General features: G+C 43.2%; 1 protein-coding gene across 2 annotated transcripts; it reads right to left on the reverse strand.

The window, feature by feature from the left end:
* Positions 1-3,036: 3,036 nt before the first annotated feature.
* CHMP5 (charged multivesicular body protein 5) lies at positions 3,037-14,261 on the reverse strand. 2 transcript variants are annotated; one of them, XM_040962751.1, is made up of 9 exons: positions 14,188-14,261; positions 13,977-14,074; positions 13,216-13,320; positions 11,685-11,731; positions 8,821-8,914; positions 8,642-8,713; positions 7,110-7,218; positions 6,022-6,134; positions 3,037-3,739 (listed from the first exon to the last, which is right to left on the reverse strand). In XM_040962751.1, exons 2-9 carry the CDS (start codon positions 14,043-14,045, stop codon positions 3,689-3,691), a joined length of 660 nt encoding a protein of 219 aa, XP_040818685.1. In that variant the 5' UTR covers positions 14,046-14,074; positions 14,188-14,261; the 3' UTR covers positions 3,037-3,688. The 2 variants fall into 2 exon arrangements, with proteins under 2 accessions (XP_040818685.1, XP_040818686.1); XM_040962752.1 differs by lacking the exons at positions 6,022-6,134; positions 14,188-14,261 and having other exon boundaries at positions 13,977-14,158.
* Between the last annotated feature and the right edge of the window lie 15 nt (positions 14,262-14,276).

Consider the following 14,276-nt stretch of genomic DNA (forward strand, 5'->3'; position numbering starts at 1 on the left):
TGAGGGGTGGAAGCAGGTTTTGCGTAATCATATTGTTTTTCTTTGAGACATTCGCTGTGCTTTCCTTTTGCCCTGACCTTCTGTCCTCTAGCTGACTTCAGATGATGTCAGGGGTCAGCTCATAGGTTATTTTCCTCATAGATAGGATTGGCGTTAAAAAAAAAGTTACAACCTGGTGCTGTGGCCTAGTGGCTAAAGTCCTCGCTTTGAATGTGCCAGGATTCCATATGGGCACTGGTCCTAAGTCCGGCAGACCCTCATCTTCTAGGTTGCTGGTAAAAGCTATTTTTAGGGAGGTGTCTCAGAGGAGGCACTCCAATAAAACCACCTTGAAAGATCTACAAGTTTCTGGCTATGGCCACTGCACACTGTAACGGCTAGGAAGAAGCCAGGTGTGTTCTAAGAGCCAGAGAATGAAGAAGCTTGATCAACCAAAACCACCACAAACAGGAAGCAAAACCATTTCTCCCAGCAGCCTCTCACCAGTGCCCTCTGTTGACAAAACTTGCCAGCTGGCAGAGGACAAGCATTCAAAGGGCCCAGTCCAGTTCACAGATGAAGGAGTAAATTCAAAACGTGAAAGCAACACATTCTCAGCTGGTATACTGGAGAATCTGCTCCTGATTTTCAAAACTTACAAATTTAAATGCATATTTGTCTTTCCATGCAAACACTACTTCCTACAACTTCCCAAAGATTCACAGATATTTGGGATGGGAGACACCAGTTGGGACTCTCACGTCTCATACCAGAGTACTTGGGTTTGAGTCCGGCTCTGCTTTACTAGTCCAGATTCCTACTAATGTATATTCCAGGAGGCAGCAGTACTCTGGTTGTTGCCACCCACAAGGAAGGCCCAGATCGTTCCTGGCTCCTGGTTTCAGCATGACCTAGCTCCAAATTTGAGTGTGAATCATTGGGTGGAAGAGTTCTCTTTGTACATCTTTCTGAATCTGAAGTAAATATAAATAAATAAATATAAATACATAGAGGAAAATTTGCTGAGAATCATCTCTAAAATAATGTGCTTATTTTGGATACATTCGATTTTAAGTAATGATGGGACATTTAAATGGAAATGCTCAGGACTGAAAGTAAGTCTGGAGAAACGTCCAGGATAGAAACAGTTGCTTGGGCCTGGGGCAGCAGCCTGGTGTCTAAAGTCCTCGCCTTGCATGAGCCAGGATCCCATGAGGGCACGCACAGGTTCGTATCCTAGCTGCTCCATTTCCCATCTAGCTCCCTGCTTGTGGCCTAGGAAAGCAGTAGAGACTAGCTCAAAGCCATGTGTTCCTGCACCCACATGGGAGACCTGGAAGATGCTCCTGGGTTCAGATTGACTCAGCATCAGCTGTTGCAGCCACTTGGGGAGTGAACCAGCAGACAGATCTTTCTCTGTCTCTCCTCTCTCTAAATCTCACTTTTATTAAAAAATGAATCTTAAAAACAACAGTTGCTTGGAATCATTAATAGATATGTAAAGTTTAAATTATGGATGGGAGATTTCTCAAGGAGCAAACAGACTGGAATATGTTATTCAGCTTCCAGGGCTGAATAACAAAGAGGCATCATGGAACCATAGCCAAAGAAACAGAAAAACCAAGAGAATATATAGAGAAGACAAGAAAGGTTTCAAGAAGACAATGATGAATGGCATAATGAGTTTTTTTGAAAAAAATTATTTATTGGAAAGTCAGATATACAGTGAAAAGGAAAAACAGAGAAGATCTGTCCACTGATTAACTCCCCAAGTGACAATGGCCTGAGCTGAACCGATCTGAAACCAGGAGCCAGGAGTCTTTTCTGGGTTGTCCACATTGCTGCAGGGTCCTAAAGCTTTGGGCCACCCTCAACTGCTTTCCCAGGCCACAAGCAGGGATCTGGATGGGAAGCAGGGTCGCTGTGACACGAACCTGCACGCATACGGGATCTTGGAACATGCAAGGTGAGGACTTCAGCTACTAGGCTACTGTGTCGGGCCCTGCCATAATGTTGATTCCTATTGAAAGGTTTAGTAGGGGGTTAGGTAGGTAAGGATTGCATATATAGTTCAATCGTATCTTTAACTAGACAATGAACTTAGGAAGAGAACTTTGATCATTCTAGATAACCCCTATGTTGGTAATAAGCCTTCTACAAAGTTGGTATTCAATAAATGTTCATTAGTGTTCTGCAGACATGAGGTACCCAGCTGGGGGCTGGCGGGGGGACATGGGGAGAGATGCTTATGGTGAGTGGAAGTGAGGAAGGAAGGTTAAGATCATTAAAGACCTTAAACTCTGGCAGGAATATGAACTTGCTGTAGCAATAACAGGCACTTCCAAAAAAACAAAACAAAACAAAACAAGAAGCAATGAAAAAACAAAAATAATGAAGCCCTTGCTTTTTTTATGGTTAATAATTTCTCATATGAGAAGAGCACATTGCAGTAAACAAAAGTAGTTATGATGATTACCTCAATTGTTTCTCACAAAAGCTATGTACAATAAGCATGGTTTTGTTAGCAGGGAAGCAGGCATTTAGAGAAGTGTAGTAGACTACTCAGCAGTTAGAAGATGGTAGCACCCAGGGCCAAGCCCCGATTGTTCCTTGCTGTTTCTTTTTTTAACTTTTGATTGGAAAGCCTGATTTACAGAGAGAAGGAGACAGAAAGAAAGATCTGGCTGCTGGTTCACTCTCCAAGTGGCCACAATAACAGGAGCTGAGCCGTTCCGATGCCTGGAACCAGGAGCATCTTCCGGATCTCTCACAGGGGTACAGTATCCCAAGGCTTTGGGCCATCCTCTGCTGCTTTCCCAGGCTATAAGCAGGGAGCCAGAAGGGAGGTGGCGCACCCAGGATACGAACCATATGGTATCTCAGCACATGCAAGGCAAGGATTTAGCTACTAGGTTATTGTGCCAGCCCCGCCTTACTCTTTCTTCTATAGTACAATGCTGTGGACTCAAATTGGATTCTGAATTAACATTAAATTTATATTAAATCTGATTTTGAGATGAAGTATTTAGGCTAAAAAGTGATATTAATAAAGTTATATCCTTTTGAAAAATATTTATTGAGTATAAATAAATGTCCTATACATTAAATATCAAGAAATATTCATTATTGGTTACAAGTCAGACTACAATACTGAGGGAACCACAGAATCAATATACCCACTTATGATACAGTAGTGATAATTCCATTCCAATACTGCACACAGTGATTTGCTCACAAGACACAACAAAATCTATCAAAAAAGGCCATCACTTTAACCACCCTATAATGCCACAATAGAAAATGGTTTTGAATTTTAATATGAACAGTCTCAATAATTTCATCTTTGCTTCAGAAATTTATCAGCTCATTTTGAGACTGCAGAGTTCCACTGTCATGGAATTTAAATATTCTCATTTCCTAGGTTTTATTTTAAATTGCTATTAATGAATGAAAACGTGTCATACAAAGTCAAAGACACTTCTAAGTAAGTTAATCTTTCATAAGAGAAAAAAAAAATCAAATTTTAGTACAAAGAAAGCATTCCCCAAGCAATGAGTCTCTTAACGGAAAACAAAAGAGCAGTGTGATTAGCTTTTCTTTAAAAGAAAGGGAAAAAACCCAAATTTGTTATGGTAAATTTGGAAAGAGGAATATTTTCCAGTCCCAGAATATTCGCTGATTTTACGTGATGGAATTGAGTCATTGAAGTCTATGAAGCAGGGATCTGTGGCAATCCAAATTCATCCACCAGTACTCCATCCTGCGAAAAGGAGGTAATGTTTAGTACCACTATTTTCCACTTAATGAAAAATCATTACACCAGTTTAGTTGAAATTCATTTCCAAGTATTTCATCAGTAAAAGCCCCCATCCTACTCAGAAGACGAGGGTAAGTGAATCAGGAAAAGAATCAGAAAACAGAAAAGGGTGTGATCCTTTCTTGGGTAAAGGGAGGGAAACAGCATATATGAGTGAACACAGGAAAGGGTGAAGGAAGCTTGAAGGGCAAAAGAAAAAGGCAGAGGTGCTGTTAGTCCATCCCTCCAGATTCACAATTGCCCTGATTCCTAAGATGGATCCTGTAGATCCAGTTCCTTTAGAAGCCTCCCAAATCCTTGAAGGAACAGTGCCCCCAGTCACTTCCAGATTATGCCTTTTTACAAAATCATAGGCACTGGTACCACTATTAAGAAATCAGGGCCTGTTAGGTGTAGCAGATAAACTCCTGTGTGCAATGTCAGCATCCCATATGGACACCACTCTGTGTCCCTGTTGCTCCACTTCTGATCCACCCTGCTGCTAATGGCCTGAGAAAACCAGCAGAAGATGGCCCAAGTGCTTGGGCCCCTGCACCTATGAGAGAGACCAGGATGAAGCTCCTAGTTCCAGGTTTGATTTCATGCAGCCTTTGGGGAAGTGAACTAGCAGATGGAAAATCTCTGTCTCCCTTTCCAATTCTGCCTTTCAAATAAATAAATCTTAAAAATAAAAAACAAAAACCACATAGCACATTTAACTCAGAAATCTGTGACCTTATAAAAGTGGAATTAACATAGATGATCCAGGAACTTGCTACTAGGGACTTGAAAGCGGTAACTGTGGTAGTGTTAATCTAAATTACTTTGGGGACACAGAGACAATGTGTGCACCTGGAACTTCAGAGAGGTTGGACTGAGAGGGTACAACTGCTCAGGCTCGAGAGAGAAGGCATGATACCAATGGAGATACTGCACAGTCTAAGAAATCAGCTATAAGGGCCCTGAGAAATCACCTGCTCTCTGACCTTTGCTCTCTACATTTTATGAGTGGGAAAAATTGATGATGTTCAGAGAAAAGATGTAAGTTTTGGACTGGCTCAAAGTCAAATGGTAAATAAAGGCATAACTATGTGAATAAGGCACAACTAAGGCTGGCTCCCACACAGTTTGCCAACTACATTGCATAGATTTAGGATTCAGAGTGGGAAAGTAAACACCAGACTATAAATATGCAGTAATTACAGAAAAAAAAATGAGAGTATACTAAGGTGGAACTAAGATGCAGTCAATGAGATTTTATAAGCAATAAAATAATCTGTTTACAATAACAATTATGTAGAGTTGGGGATGGCTTCAAGGTTTTTTGTTTGTTTGTTTTAAGGTTTACTTACTCATTTGAGAGAATCAGAGAGAAGGAGAGACAGATCTTCTCTGTCTGCTGGCTCACCCCCCAACTGGCTGAAACAGATAGGGCTAGGCCAGGCTGAAGCCAGGAGCCAGGAGTTAGGAGTTTCATCCAGGTCTCCAACATGAGTAGTAGGGGTTCTATGGGGCTTTTTTCCCAGGCCATTAACAGGAAGAATTGAAAGTGAAGCATCCAGGGCATGAATGGATCCCCATATGGGATGCTGGCACCACAAGAGGTGGCTTGCCAACTATGCCACAGTACAAGCCCCAGGAAAAAGCTTTAAGTTTATAGAGTTCTTTAGATAACACTATTTAATTTGCCCTAGACAACTACTGTGAAATATTTGCAGTTACCTGCACATCACAGATGCAAAGAACAGAAAAACTCACAGCAGTTTTTCTATCACAGTTAGTGCCAGATGGATGTCCTGATCTTGTGCAATTAGAATCCTTCTCCATTAAGATTTCTATTAGATTATTAATCCCATGTTTAAAAAAACCCATTCAAAAATTAACACCAGTACGTCTGGAAAGCAGGACTTTCTTTAATACTTCACCTCATGGGAAGCTCACGGTTGATGTTTTCCCCAGAAAATGTCTAAAACCGGCAAATGATACCCAGTGCTAGCTCACAATGGGGATTATGATATGTATTAAACAAATTGCCATTGTAAAACACATTCCCAAGTCCCAGTGACACAATTAAAGTAGCCTGTTATCATCCAGTACAGGAAAACTGGCCTTTCAAGGGTTCTCAAAATAATCACCAGGATTGTCTTTGTCCTAACTTAATGACTACCATTTAGATTTGCAGGCTGGTGATCAGGCATACAACTTTGACCATTTTTCTTAGAAATACAAACAGGAAAAATGTTCACCTTGTTTTTCGTGTCAGTGGGAACACCTTCTGGAATTGCAGGTGCAGACGCTGCTTCATCCAAGTAAGAACTATCTTCATCAGCCAGGAGCTCATCACCCAGGGCATCCAACTCTGAGATGGAAAACAGCATTTCAAATGAAAATGTAAGCAGTGCAATTGTCAGGTTGATGTGTTTCAATGTTAACCAAGTCAATTATTTATCATAAAATGAAAACTTAAATTCAAAGAGAAAGGATTTTTTCATCACTTGTCTCAAGATACAAGGTGACTATGGTCCGTGGCCGCAATGAAGGAATCATGACTAGTTACAGTCTGTACTACTGTAACAATATGGAGGAATTCAATATGGAGGGGAGGGCTTGGGGAAGGGTTGAAAGAATCCCAGAGCCTATGAAACTGTGTCATAAAATGAAATAAATGTATTTAAAAAAAAAAAAAAGATACAAAGTGACTAAGAAATTTTAAGGAGATTTATGTAGAAAAATCTATAAAAAAAACAAAAGCAAAAATTCATGTAAAACAAATAATCATTTCCGCACAAATTTACAAGACTCCAGTCTTCATAAGAAGACTTTAATTGGCCAATTCAAGAAAGAAAATCCTGACAACAAATGCAAACAATTCTATTTATGGATTTGAAAGAAGGAATGAAATTGTTGCATATTACATGATCATTACAAGAAATTAAGCTCTAAAAAAACCTGTAATAAGGCAAATTGGAAGCAGCCTGGAAAAATGGCACTAGAAGGCAGAGACATCAGGGGACATTCAAGATGGAAAATTAAAAAATAAAAGATAATAAAAGGCTTTAAGCAAGTACAGACTTTGAAGAAAAAAGCAGTAATGGGGAATCATGCAACAAAAACTAAATACGGAGTGATTCCACCACTTATTCATGCCAGAAATCAGCAACTGTCCTCCTCAGTGCCTCCCTTTCCTCTGTACTCAGATAACCACTAGGTCTTATCACTCAATCTCCTAACATCTCTTCAATCAATTACCTCTACTTCTGCTGCCATCACCCAGGTCTTAGCTACTTGCTCCTTTCATGCTCTAAAGATTTACATTGTTTTTCTCATAACTTACCAGCTTCAAGGTCATCTTCATCTAATTCTGGGGTGCCATAACTACGACTCAGTGCTTCTTGGATTTCATTAGCATCTTCCATCATATCCTCTAGCTGGTCTTGTAAATCCTATAGAAATATGTGTCACAAATTTTTTTTTTCTAAGTATTCCCTTCCCTTACGTTTTTCCTTTCAATCTTAGCAATGAGTGATTTTTTTAAAAGTTAGTAAAATGTCAAAATTACAATCAGTTCTCATTTTGTTAGTTCAAGTGCCTTATCTAAATCCTTTGCTAGTGACCACTTTGCATGTTTGTTTTTTTTTTTTAAGAATTATTTATTTAGGGGATGGGTGGGAAGTTGGGTGCGGTTTTTCCCTTTGCTACTCCCCTAACCCCAGATACAGGGAAAAATGATTATATTAGTGTGGAAACAATGATATTACCCACTTTCACCCTGTAGCCCTTGACCCTTTGTACCCTAATCAAATAAGATTATTAAAAAAAAAGAATTATTTATTTATTTGAATGTCAGAGTTACATATATAGAGGTTCTCTATCTGTTAGGTTATTCCCTGAGAGGTAGCAGTGGTTAGTGCTGAGCCAGGCCAAAGCCAGGAGCCAAGAGCTTCATCTGGGTCTCTCACATGCATGGCAGAGGCCCAAGCACTTGGGCCATTTCCAGTTGTTTTTCCAAGTGACGTTAGCAGGAAACAGGATTAGAATTAGAGGAGCAAGAAGTCAAACTGGTGCACATATGAGATGCCAGCAATGCAGGCTGTAGCTTTTACCTGCTATGCCACAATACCAGCACCTATTTTTTTAAAAGGTTAGTGACTACTTAAAAAAGTATATTAATTTTATTTGAAAGACAGAGAGAGAGACTATTCCACCCATTGGTTCACTCTCCAAATGGCATTTGATAGTCAAGGCTGAGCTAGACAAAATCTAATGACCAGAATTTCATCCAGGTCTCCTACAGGGGTGGCAGGGACTTAAGTACTTGAACCATCCTCTGCAGCCTTCCCAGAGTACGCACTGGGAGGAAGCTGGACCAGAGGCCAACCAAGAGAGAGACCTGGAAGAAGCTCTGGGCTCCTGATTTCAGCTTGACCCAGCTCTGGCCATTGTGGCCATTTGGAGAAGGAATCAGCAGTTATTAGATGATACCTCTCTGTTTCCCTCCCTCTCTGTAATTCTGCATTTGAAATAAATAATATATAAATTTTTAAAAATCTAAAAAGGTAACTAATGGAAAATGGAACCAACTTGATGCCAGGTATTGTGTTAATAACCGGACCCATATATCCTCATTTAATACAGGCAGCAATGTCACTGCCTTCTGAGGAAACTGAACAAAAAGCATTGAGTTGTAAGTAACTGCTAAGTGCTTGTTCTGCACCAGACATACCACGTAGATATTTCTATTTATACCACCAACAGATGCCAGGTCTGAAGTTCAGTCCTTCTTCTTTGCTGCTTCCATCACTCAAGTTCGTTCACATTCTTTCAGAAACTGGTACAAGTTCTTGCAGAACCTGGCAGACATCTCACCTCAATCTGGTCGATTTTCACTTGCTTGTATGCCTTCTTCATTTCCTTTACTCCCAGTTTCATAGCATCAACCTAAAAGAAAACATAGTGTCTTAAGAAGCCACGTTGGTTGCAAATCACAGGGGAGAAATCCCAAGAATATAAAAATAAAATAATGGACAAAGGTGCTTTTGGCGTACCGTGGTCTTGGTGTCCTTCAGTGACTGGATGGTGTAATTGGCCTGCTCCATGTTAAATGACTGCTGGGCAAGGTTGTCCCGCTGCTGCTCATACCTTGTTTAGCATGAGTTGAGAATGGCAAATGTGAGACAAAAAGAAATTTTCAAGAAGAAAATATCCCTGGCAATCAAGGAGAATTTCTTCAGAAATATTTTTTGTATACAGCAAATTAGGACTGGCATTATGGTACAGCCTGTTAAGACTGCCACCTCAATACCAGCATGCCAAAGGAGCAGTGGTTTGAACCCCGGCTTCCCCACTTCAATCCAGTCCCTGCTAATGTGCCTGGGAAGCAGTGGAAGATGGCCCAAGTACTGGAGACCCTGCCAACCACATGGGAGAACTGGATGGAATTCCAGGTTGGTTTTTGCATTTAACATTTATTTTGAAAGGCAGCCTTAGAGAAAAAGACAGACAGACAGACAGTACAAGGTCAGGCCTGGTCTGTCACCTGCACCAGCAACACACAAACCCCCATGCAGTTTCCTGGTCACCCCCACCTTCCAGCCCCATCTCTCACATGAACTGATGGATGCTGCAGCCTAGCCCAACCCAGCTTGCCACGGGTTCAGTCTTCATGTACACCAGCGGGTGTCACAGCCTAGATGGGGAGAACCTCAAAAACCCTACCAGGACCGCTCCAGCCCTGGTCTCTGCATGAGTTGGCATGTACTGCAGCCTAGCCCAGTCTGTCCTGTATTTCATTTGGATCTTATACACACCCATGGGTACTGCAGCTAAGCTCAGATCTGCCTCCAGACCCAGCCCACATATATGCCAGCCAAGGGGTACTGCCTACTATGGGTACTGCAGTCCAGCCTGATGAGACTCACACCCAGTGAGTGCCAGTGGGTGCTGCAACCTAGACCAGCTGGCCTGTGCCCATTCTGGCTGTCTCTCTCACATCAACGGGTATAGCAGCCTAGCCCAGCCTGGCCTGCACCCCAGATCCGGCCCACGTACCAGCTGATGGGTGCTGCAGCCCTGCCTGGACCAGCCCACCCCCAGTCCTAGCTCTCATGCTCACCAGTGGAAACAGCTGGCCCATAAGGGAATCCCCTAGGTTCTACTACCAGGCCTGCTCCCAGCCCTGAGTCTTGTGTGTGCCAGCAGCTGCTACAGCCCATTCTAAGATGGCCTGTCCCCAGTCTTGGCATTTGCTGGAAGCTGCAGCCTGTTGGCCACTAATTAAAAAGGTAGTAATTTTATTACACTCACACCACTCTAGGCATTAGAATTTCTTTTCCCAATCTGATCAAATCCAAAGGAGGAAGAGAACATCAGATATGAAAAGTCATTTTAAATTAGGAACAGAGATAGCAACAACCTTTCTGCTTCCCTACTAGCTATATCTTATCAGCTGTATAGTTCACAGTGGTGAAAACTCACATTTTAAAAAAACTGTCTTTTTAAAAAACATTTATAATTGAAAAGTTCAGAAATGCAGAGAGATAGATGAACAGAAGGACACCTTGCATGTCCTGGTTTACTCCCCAAATGCCCACAACAACCAGGCGTAGGACAGCCTGAAGCCAGGAGGTCAGAACTCAATCTAAATCTCCCACAAGACTGACTGGGACCCAAGTACTTGAGACACCACATGCACATTAGCAGAAAGCTAGAACTAGAAGCAAAGCTGGGATTTGAATAAGACACCCCTAACTGGGAGGTGGCATCCTAAGTAGCATCTTAACCACTGCTTTTGGTTTCTATATAAACACTGCAGCACAGATACCAAAACAAATGAAGGATGGTTAAATAAATATGTATTCTAATGGTAAGGACACAGAATTCCTAACTTTATTTAAAAAAAAAAAGGTCCCCAATGGAGTAGCCTGGGGGTAAAGTCCTTGCCTTGCAACTGCTGGGATCCCAAGTGGGTGCTGGCTTATGTCCTGCCTATTGCACTTCAATTCCAGCTCCCTGCGTGTGGTCTGGGAAAGCAGTAGAGGACAGCCCAATGCCTTGAGACCCTGCATCCATGTGAGAGACTTGGAAGACACTCCTGGCTTTGGATAGGCTCAGCTCTGGCCCCTTGGGGAGTGATCTGGAAGATCTTTCCCTCTATCTCTCCTCTCTGTGAATCTGCTTTTCCAATAAAATAATTAATTAATTAAATATATTTTTTTTAAATGGCATACTCTAACTAAATACTGAGAGGAAAAACACCTTATAGATATGGTCCTTTCCAAGCAGTAGGCCCTAGCTACTCATGCCTACTTAAATTCACTAAGTTAAATTAAAACTTCAGGGGCCAGCACCATGGTTCAACAGGATAATCTTCCATCTTCAAGTGCTAGCATCCCATATGGCCACCAGTTTGTGTCCTGGCTGCCCGACTTCCCATCCAGCTTCCTGATTATGGTCTGGGAAAGCAACAGAGGATGGTCCTTGGGACACTGTACCCAAGTGGGGGACCCAGAAAAAGCTCCTGGCTTTGGATCGGTTCAGGTCCAGCTGTTGCGGCCAACTGGAGAATGTACCAGCGGATGGAAGGTCTTTCTCTCTGTAAATCTGCCTTTCAAATAAAAATAATTCTTAAAAAAAAAGAAAAAGACTTCAGGCCTTAAGTCACAGTAGTCACATTTCAAGTGTTCAACAGCCACATGTGGCAAGCAGTTATTATAATGGACACAAGATACATATGGGACATCTTCAAAAATAGAAGGTATAGACAGATGTAACTGAACTTTTAAGGGGGATACCCTACTAACTGCATTAAGTGAATGAAAATTTGTACATAAATCAACAGAAACCTGAAGGGATGGAAGACCATTTCTCTGGTGCTAAACCTGCAAGAGGGAAAGAAATGCATGCGACTTACATCCGTTTTTGCTTTAACACCCTCAAGGCTTTCTGCTTGACCATATTCTGAGGAAGAAAACAGACTTAATTACAAACAAGTAGAAAATAGACACATACAAAGATAAACCGTCCATATTCCTTGACTCACATGCCTACAAAGGAAGCAGACACCTGGCTCTGGTTCTGCAGGGCCACCTGGAAGGCCCCGTCTTGAAGCTCTCGCTCCCAGCTGCCCGTGCATCCCATACTCTCAGTGTTCGGGACTCCTTTTCCTTTTCCCAGTACGTATGATCTCTATTTTGAGTTCTGACATTGTATATCTGCCTTAAGCGGGGATTCTGCACTTGGCTCTCCTGCTTTAAGCTTCACTCCCCTAAGCCTCAATCTTGTCTTATAGTCTCCAACCCCTCTAGAAGGAGAACTTTACCTTTCTTCTCTCTGCACTGGAACTCATTGCTGATTTTAAGAACTTACTTTCAAACTGATTCACGCTATCTCTTGACTACCCTCTGGGTCGGGCTCCGCCTCGAGTCTAGGTGGGCTTCATTCTGTGTTGTTCATTCCACACTATCCATTAAGGTGAATGGGAAAAGGCTTTCCCTTTTTGTACATCATTTTATGTTTTCTCCAGTAAGGGAGGACACAGACAATGGCAACTAACATTTACTGAGTGTTTCTATGTACCAGGCATGCCATAAATTCATGCCATGTAAATTACTTTAATCCTTACACTATAAAGTATTTTTCCCATTTTGCAGATGAGAAAATTAGTTAAGTGATACCCTGATTAGATGGTCGATACAGTACAGAGCTGGAAAAAAACTAGTTCCATATGCTTAGTCAATGCAGTTAAATGCAACACTCTGCTCCTACTTAATCAGGGTCACAGCTAGTAGGTGGTGACAGTGTTTTACAACATTGCTTCCAGCCTAGCGTAGTGGTTCAATTAGCTAGTCTTCCCCTTGGAAGCACCAGGAACCCATGTGGGTCCCCATTCGTGTCCTGGTTGCTCCACTTCCCATCCAGCTCCCTGTTGTGGAAGTAGTGGAGGACAGCCCTGAGCCCTGGGACCCTGTGCCTGCATAGGAGATCTGGTTTCTAGCTATGGATTGACTCAGCTCTGGCCATTGTGGCCATCTGGGGGTGTGCCTTTCTGATAAAAATATAAAAACAGAAAAAAAATAAAAAGAAAGAATGCTGGTCCCATGTGCCTCATTTGGCATGCTTTCCCAGCATGCCATTCCTAAACAATCTATCACACACACCTAAGCTGACCGGCCTGACGAGTCACTGCTCCTGGGCACAACCTGGCCCTGCTCTGTCACGTTCTCAGCAGTATATGTTGATTCTGTGTACATATTTCTGGAGCTAGGATCAGCATCATCTCCCTATCGGGCCACACCTTGGCCTTCCTCTAATGATGCCTTGTTCTTTCACCAAGCTATGAGCATTTCTTCTGTATTCTTCACCACCTCCCACCCCAGCCCTCTTTCTGCGGTGCTTCAGGTAGCACACTCTGCTCCTCAGGCAGCCGTTGCTGCCCGCCTTACCTTTGCAGGGCCCTCTCTCATCTTCTTGATCTGATCCTTGTATTTCACCAGCTCAGCATCCAGTCGGGAAATCTTCTTGTCAATGGATTCGGCCCGGCTGTCCACCTTGGAGAGAAATATCAAATGTGGTCACAGTGATTGCACTTAACATGGGAAGGTGCTGGAGAAAAGGGGTATGGAGGAAGAAACAAAGAATGGTGAAGGATAATGGCAGGAAACAGCAGCACACACAGGGGGTTCTCTAGATTCTAATACCAGATCTCCCTTAAATGTACTGGGGGCCGAATAATAACTGGAGAATCAGGGTTCTAAGCTGAGGTTTTCACTGGCATTGGAGACCAGGGTGGAGGTTCAACAAGCATGCAGTGGACAGTGAGGGGAGGGACCAGGGTTCTTAATTTTGCATCACTATGATGCAAACACCAAGCTGAGGGTTCTAACACGGAGTCAGGCTGAACATGATGGGAAGGGTATAGGGGGCCAAAACGGCTGGCTGGAGTGCAGAGGATCAGAGTGCAGCGTGTGGAGGGGGCAATGGGTCAGGTACGGGTAAGGCGAGCTAGTGATGGGGCCAAGGGGTCCCTGGCTTGTGGCATCGGAAGGACAAGGGTCACAGGAATGAAGGAGGGAAGGTGCGATGGAGGGTTGGGGAGTGATGGGCCCAAGAATGGGGAGGAGGGGTAGGCGCCCAGGGACCGGGGGTGGGCGGGGTCGGGATGTCAAGAGTCCCTGAGCCGAGTCCTTCAGGGTCAAGTGCCCACCGTGCCAATGCAGTCAGTCAGGCTGGGTGGCGGAGCCTTGGGTTTCGCTTTCCCGAAGAATCGGTTCATCTTGGGCGGCCGCGGAGAGTACCCAAACACTGGAGCGAAATCAGAAACGGAAGCAGAATCACTCCCGGTCCGACTTCCGGGCCCCCCCTCCCACGACACCACCACGCGCAAGCGCGATGTGACTGACTGGAGTTTCCCGAACCTTTTTCCGGGTTTTCAGCTTGGCCTTCCGGGGGATGGGGGAGAAGGGCCAGAGGATTGGGGAAGGCGGGAAGGGAGCCTCCGGGGGCG

The sequence above is a fragment of the Ochotona curzoniae genome, unplaced genomic scaffold, assembly GCF_017591425.1.
Source record: "Ochotona curzoniae isolate NIBS_2020 unplaced genomic scaffold, NIBS_Ocur_1.0 scaffold_3208, whole genome shotgun sequence".
Taxonomy (NCBI): Eukaryota; Metazoa; Chordata; class Mammalia; order Lagomorpha; family Ochotonidae; genus Ochotona; species Ochotona curzoniae.

Excerpts from the sequence above, each read along its gene's own strand:
- CHMP5 (XM_040962751.1), bottom strand. The coding sequence starts at position 14,045 with ATGAACCGATTCTTCGGGAAAGCGAAACCCAAGGCTCCGCCACCCAGC. Across the intron at positions 13,321-13,976 it reads TGACTGACTGCATTGGCACG|GTGGACAGCCGGGCCGAATC; the intron begins GTGGGCACTTGA and ends TTTCTCTCCAAG. Across the intron at positions 8,714-8,820 it reads TGAAGGACACCAAGACCACG|GTTGATGCTATGAAACTGGG; the intron begins GTACGCCAAAAG and ends GTTTTCTTTTAG.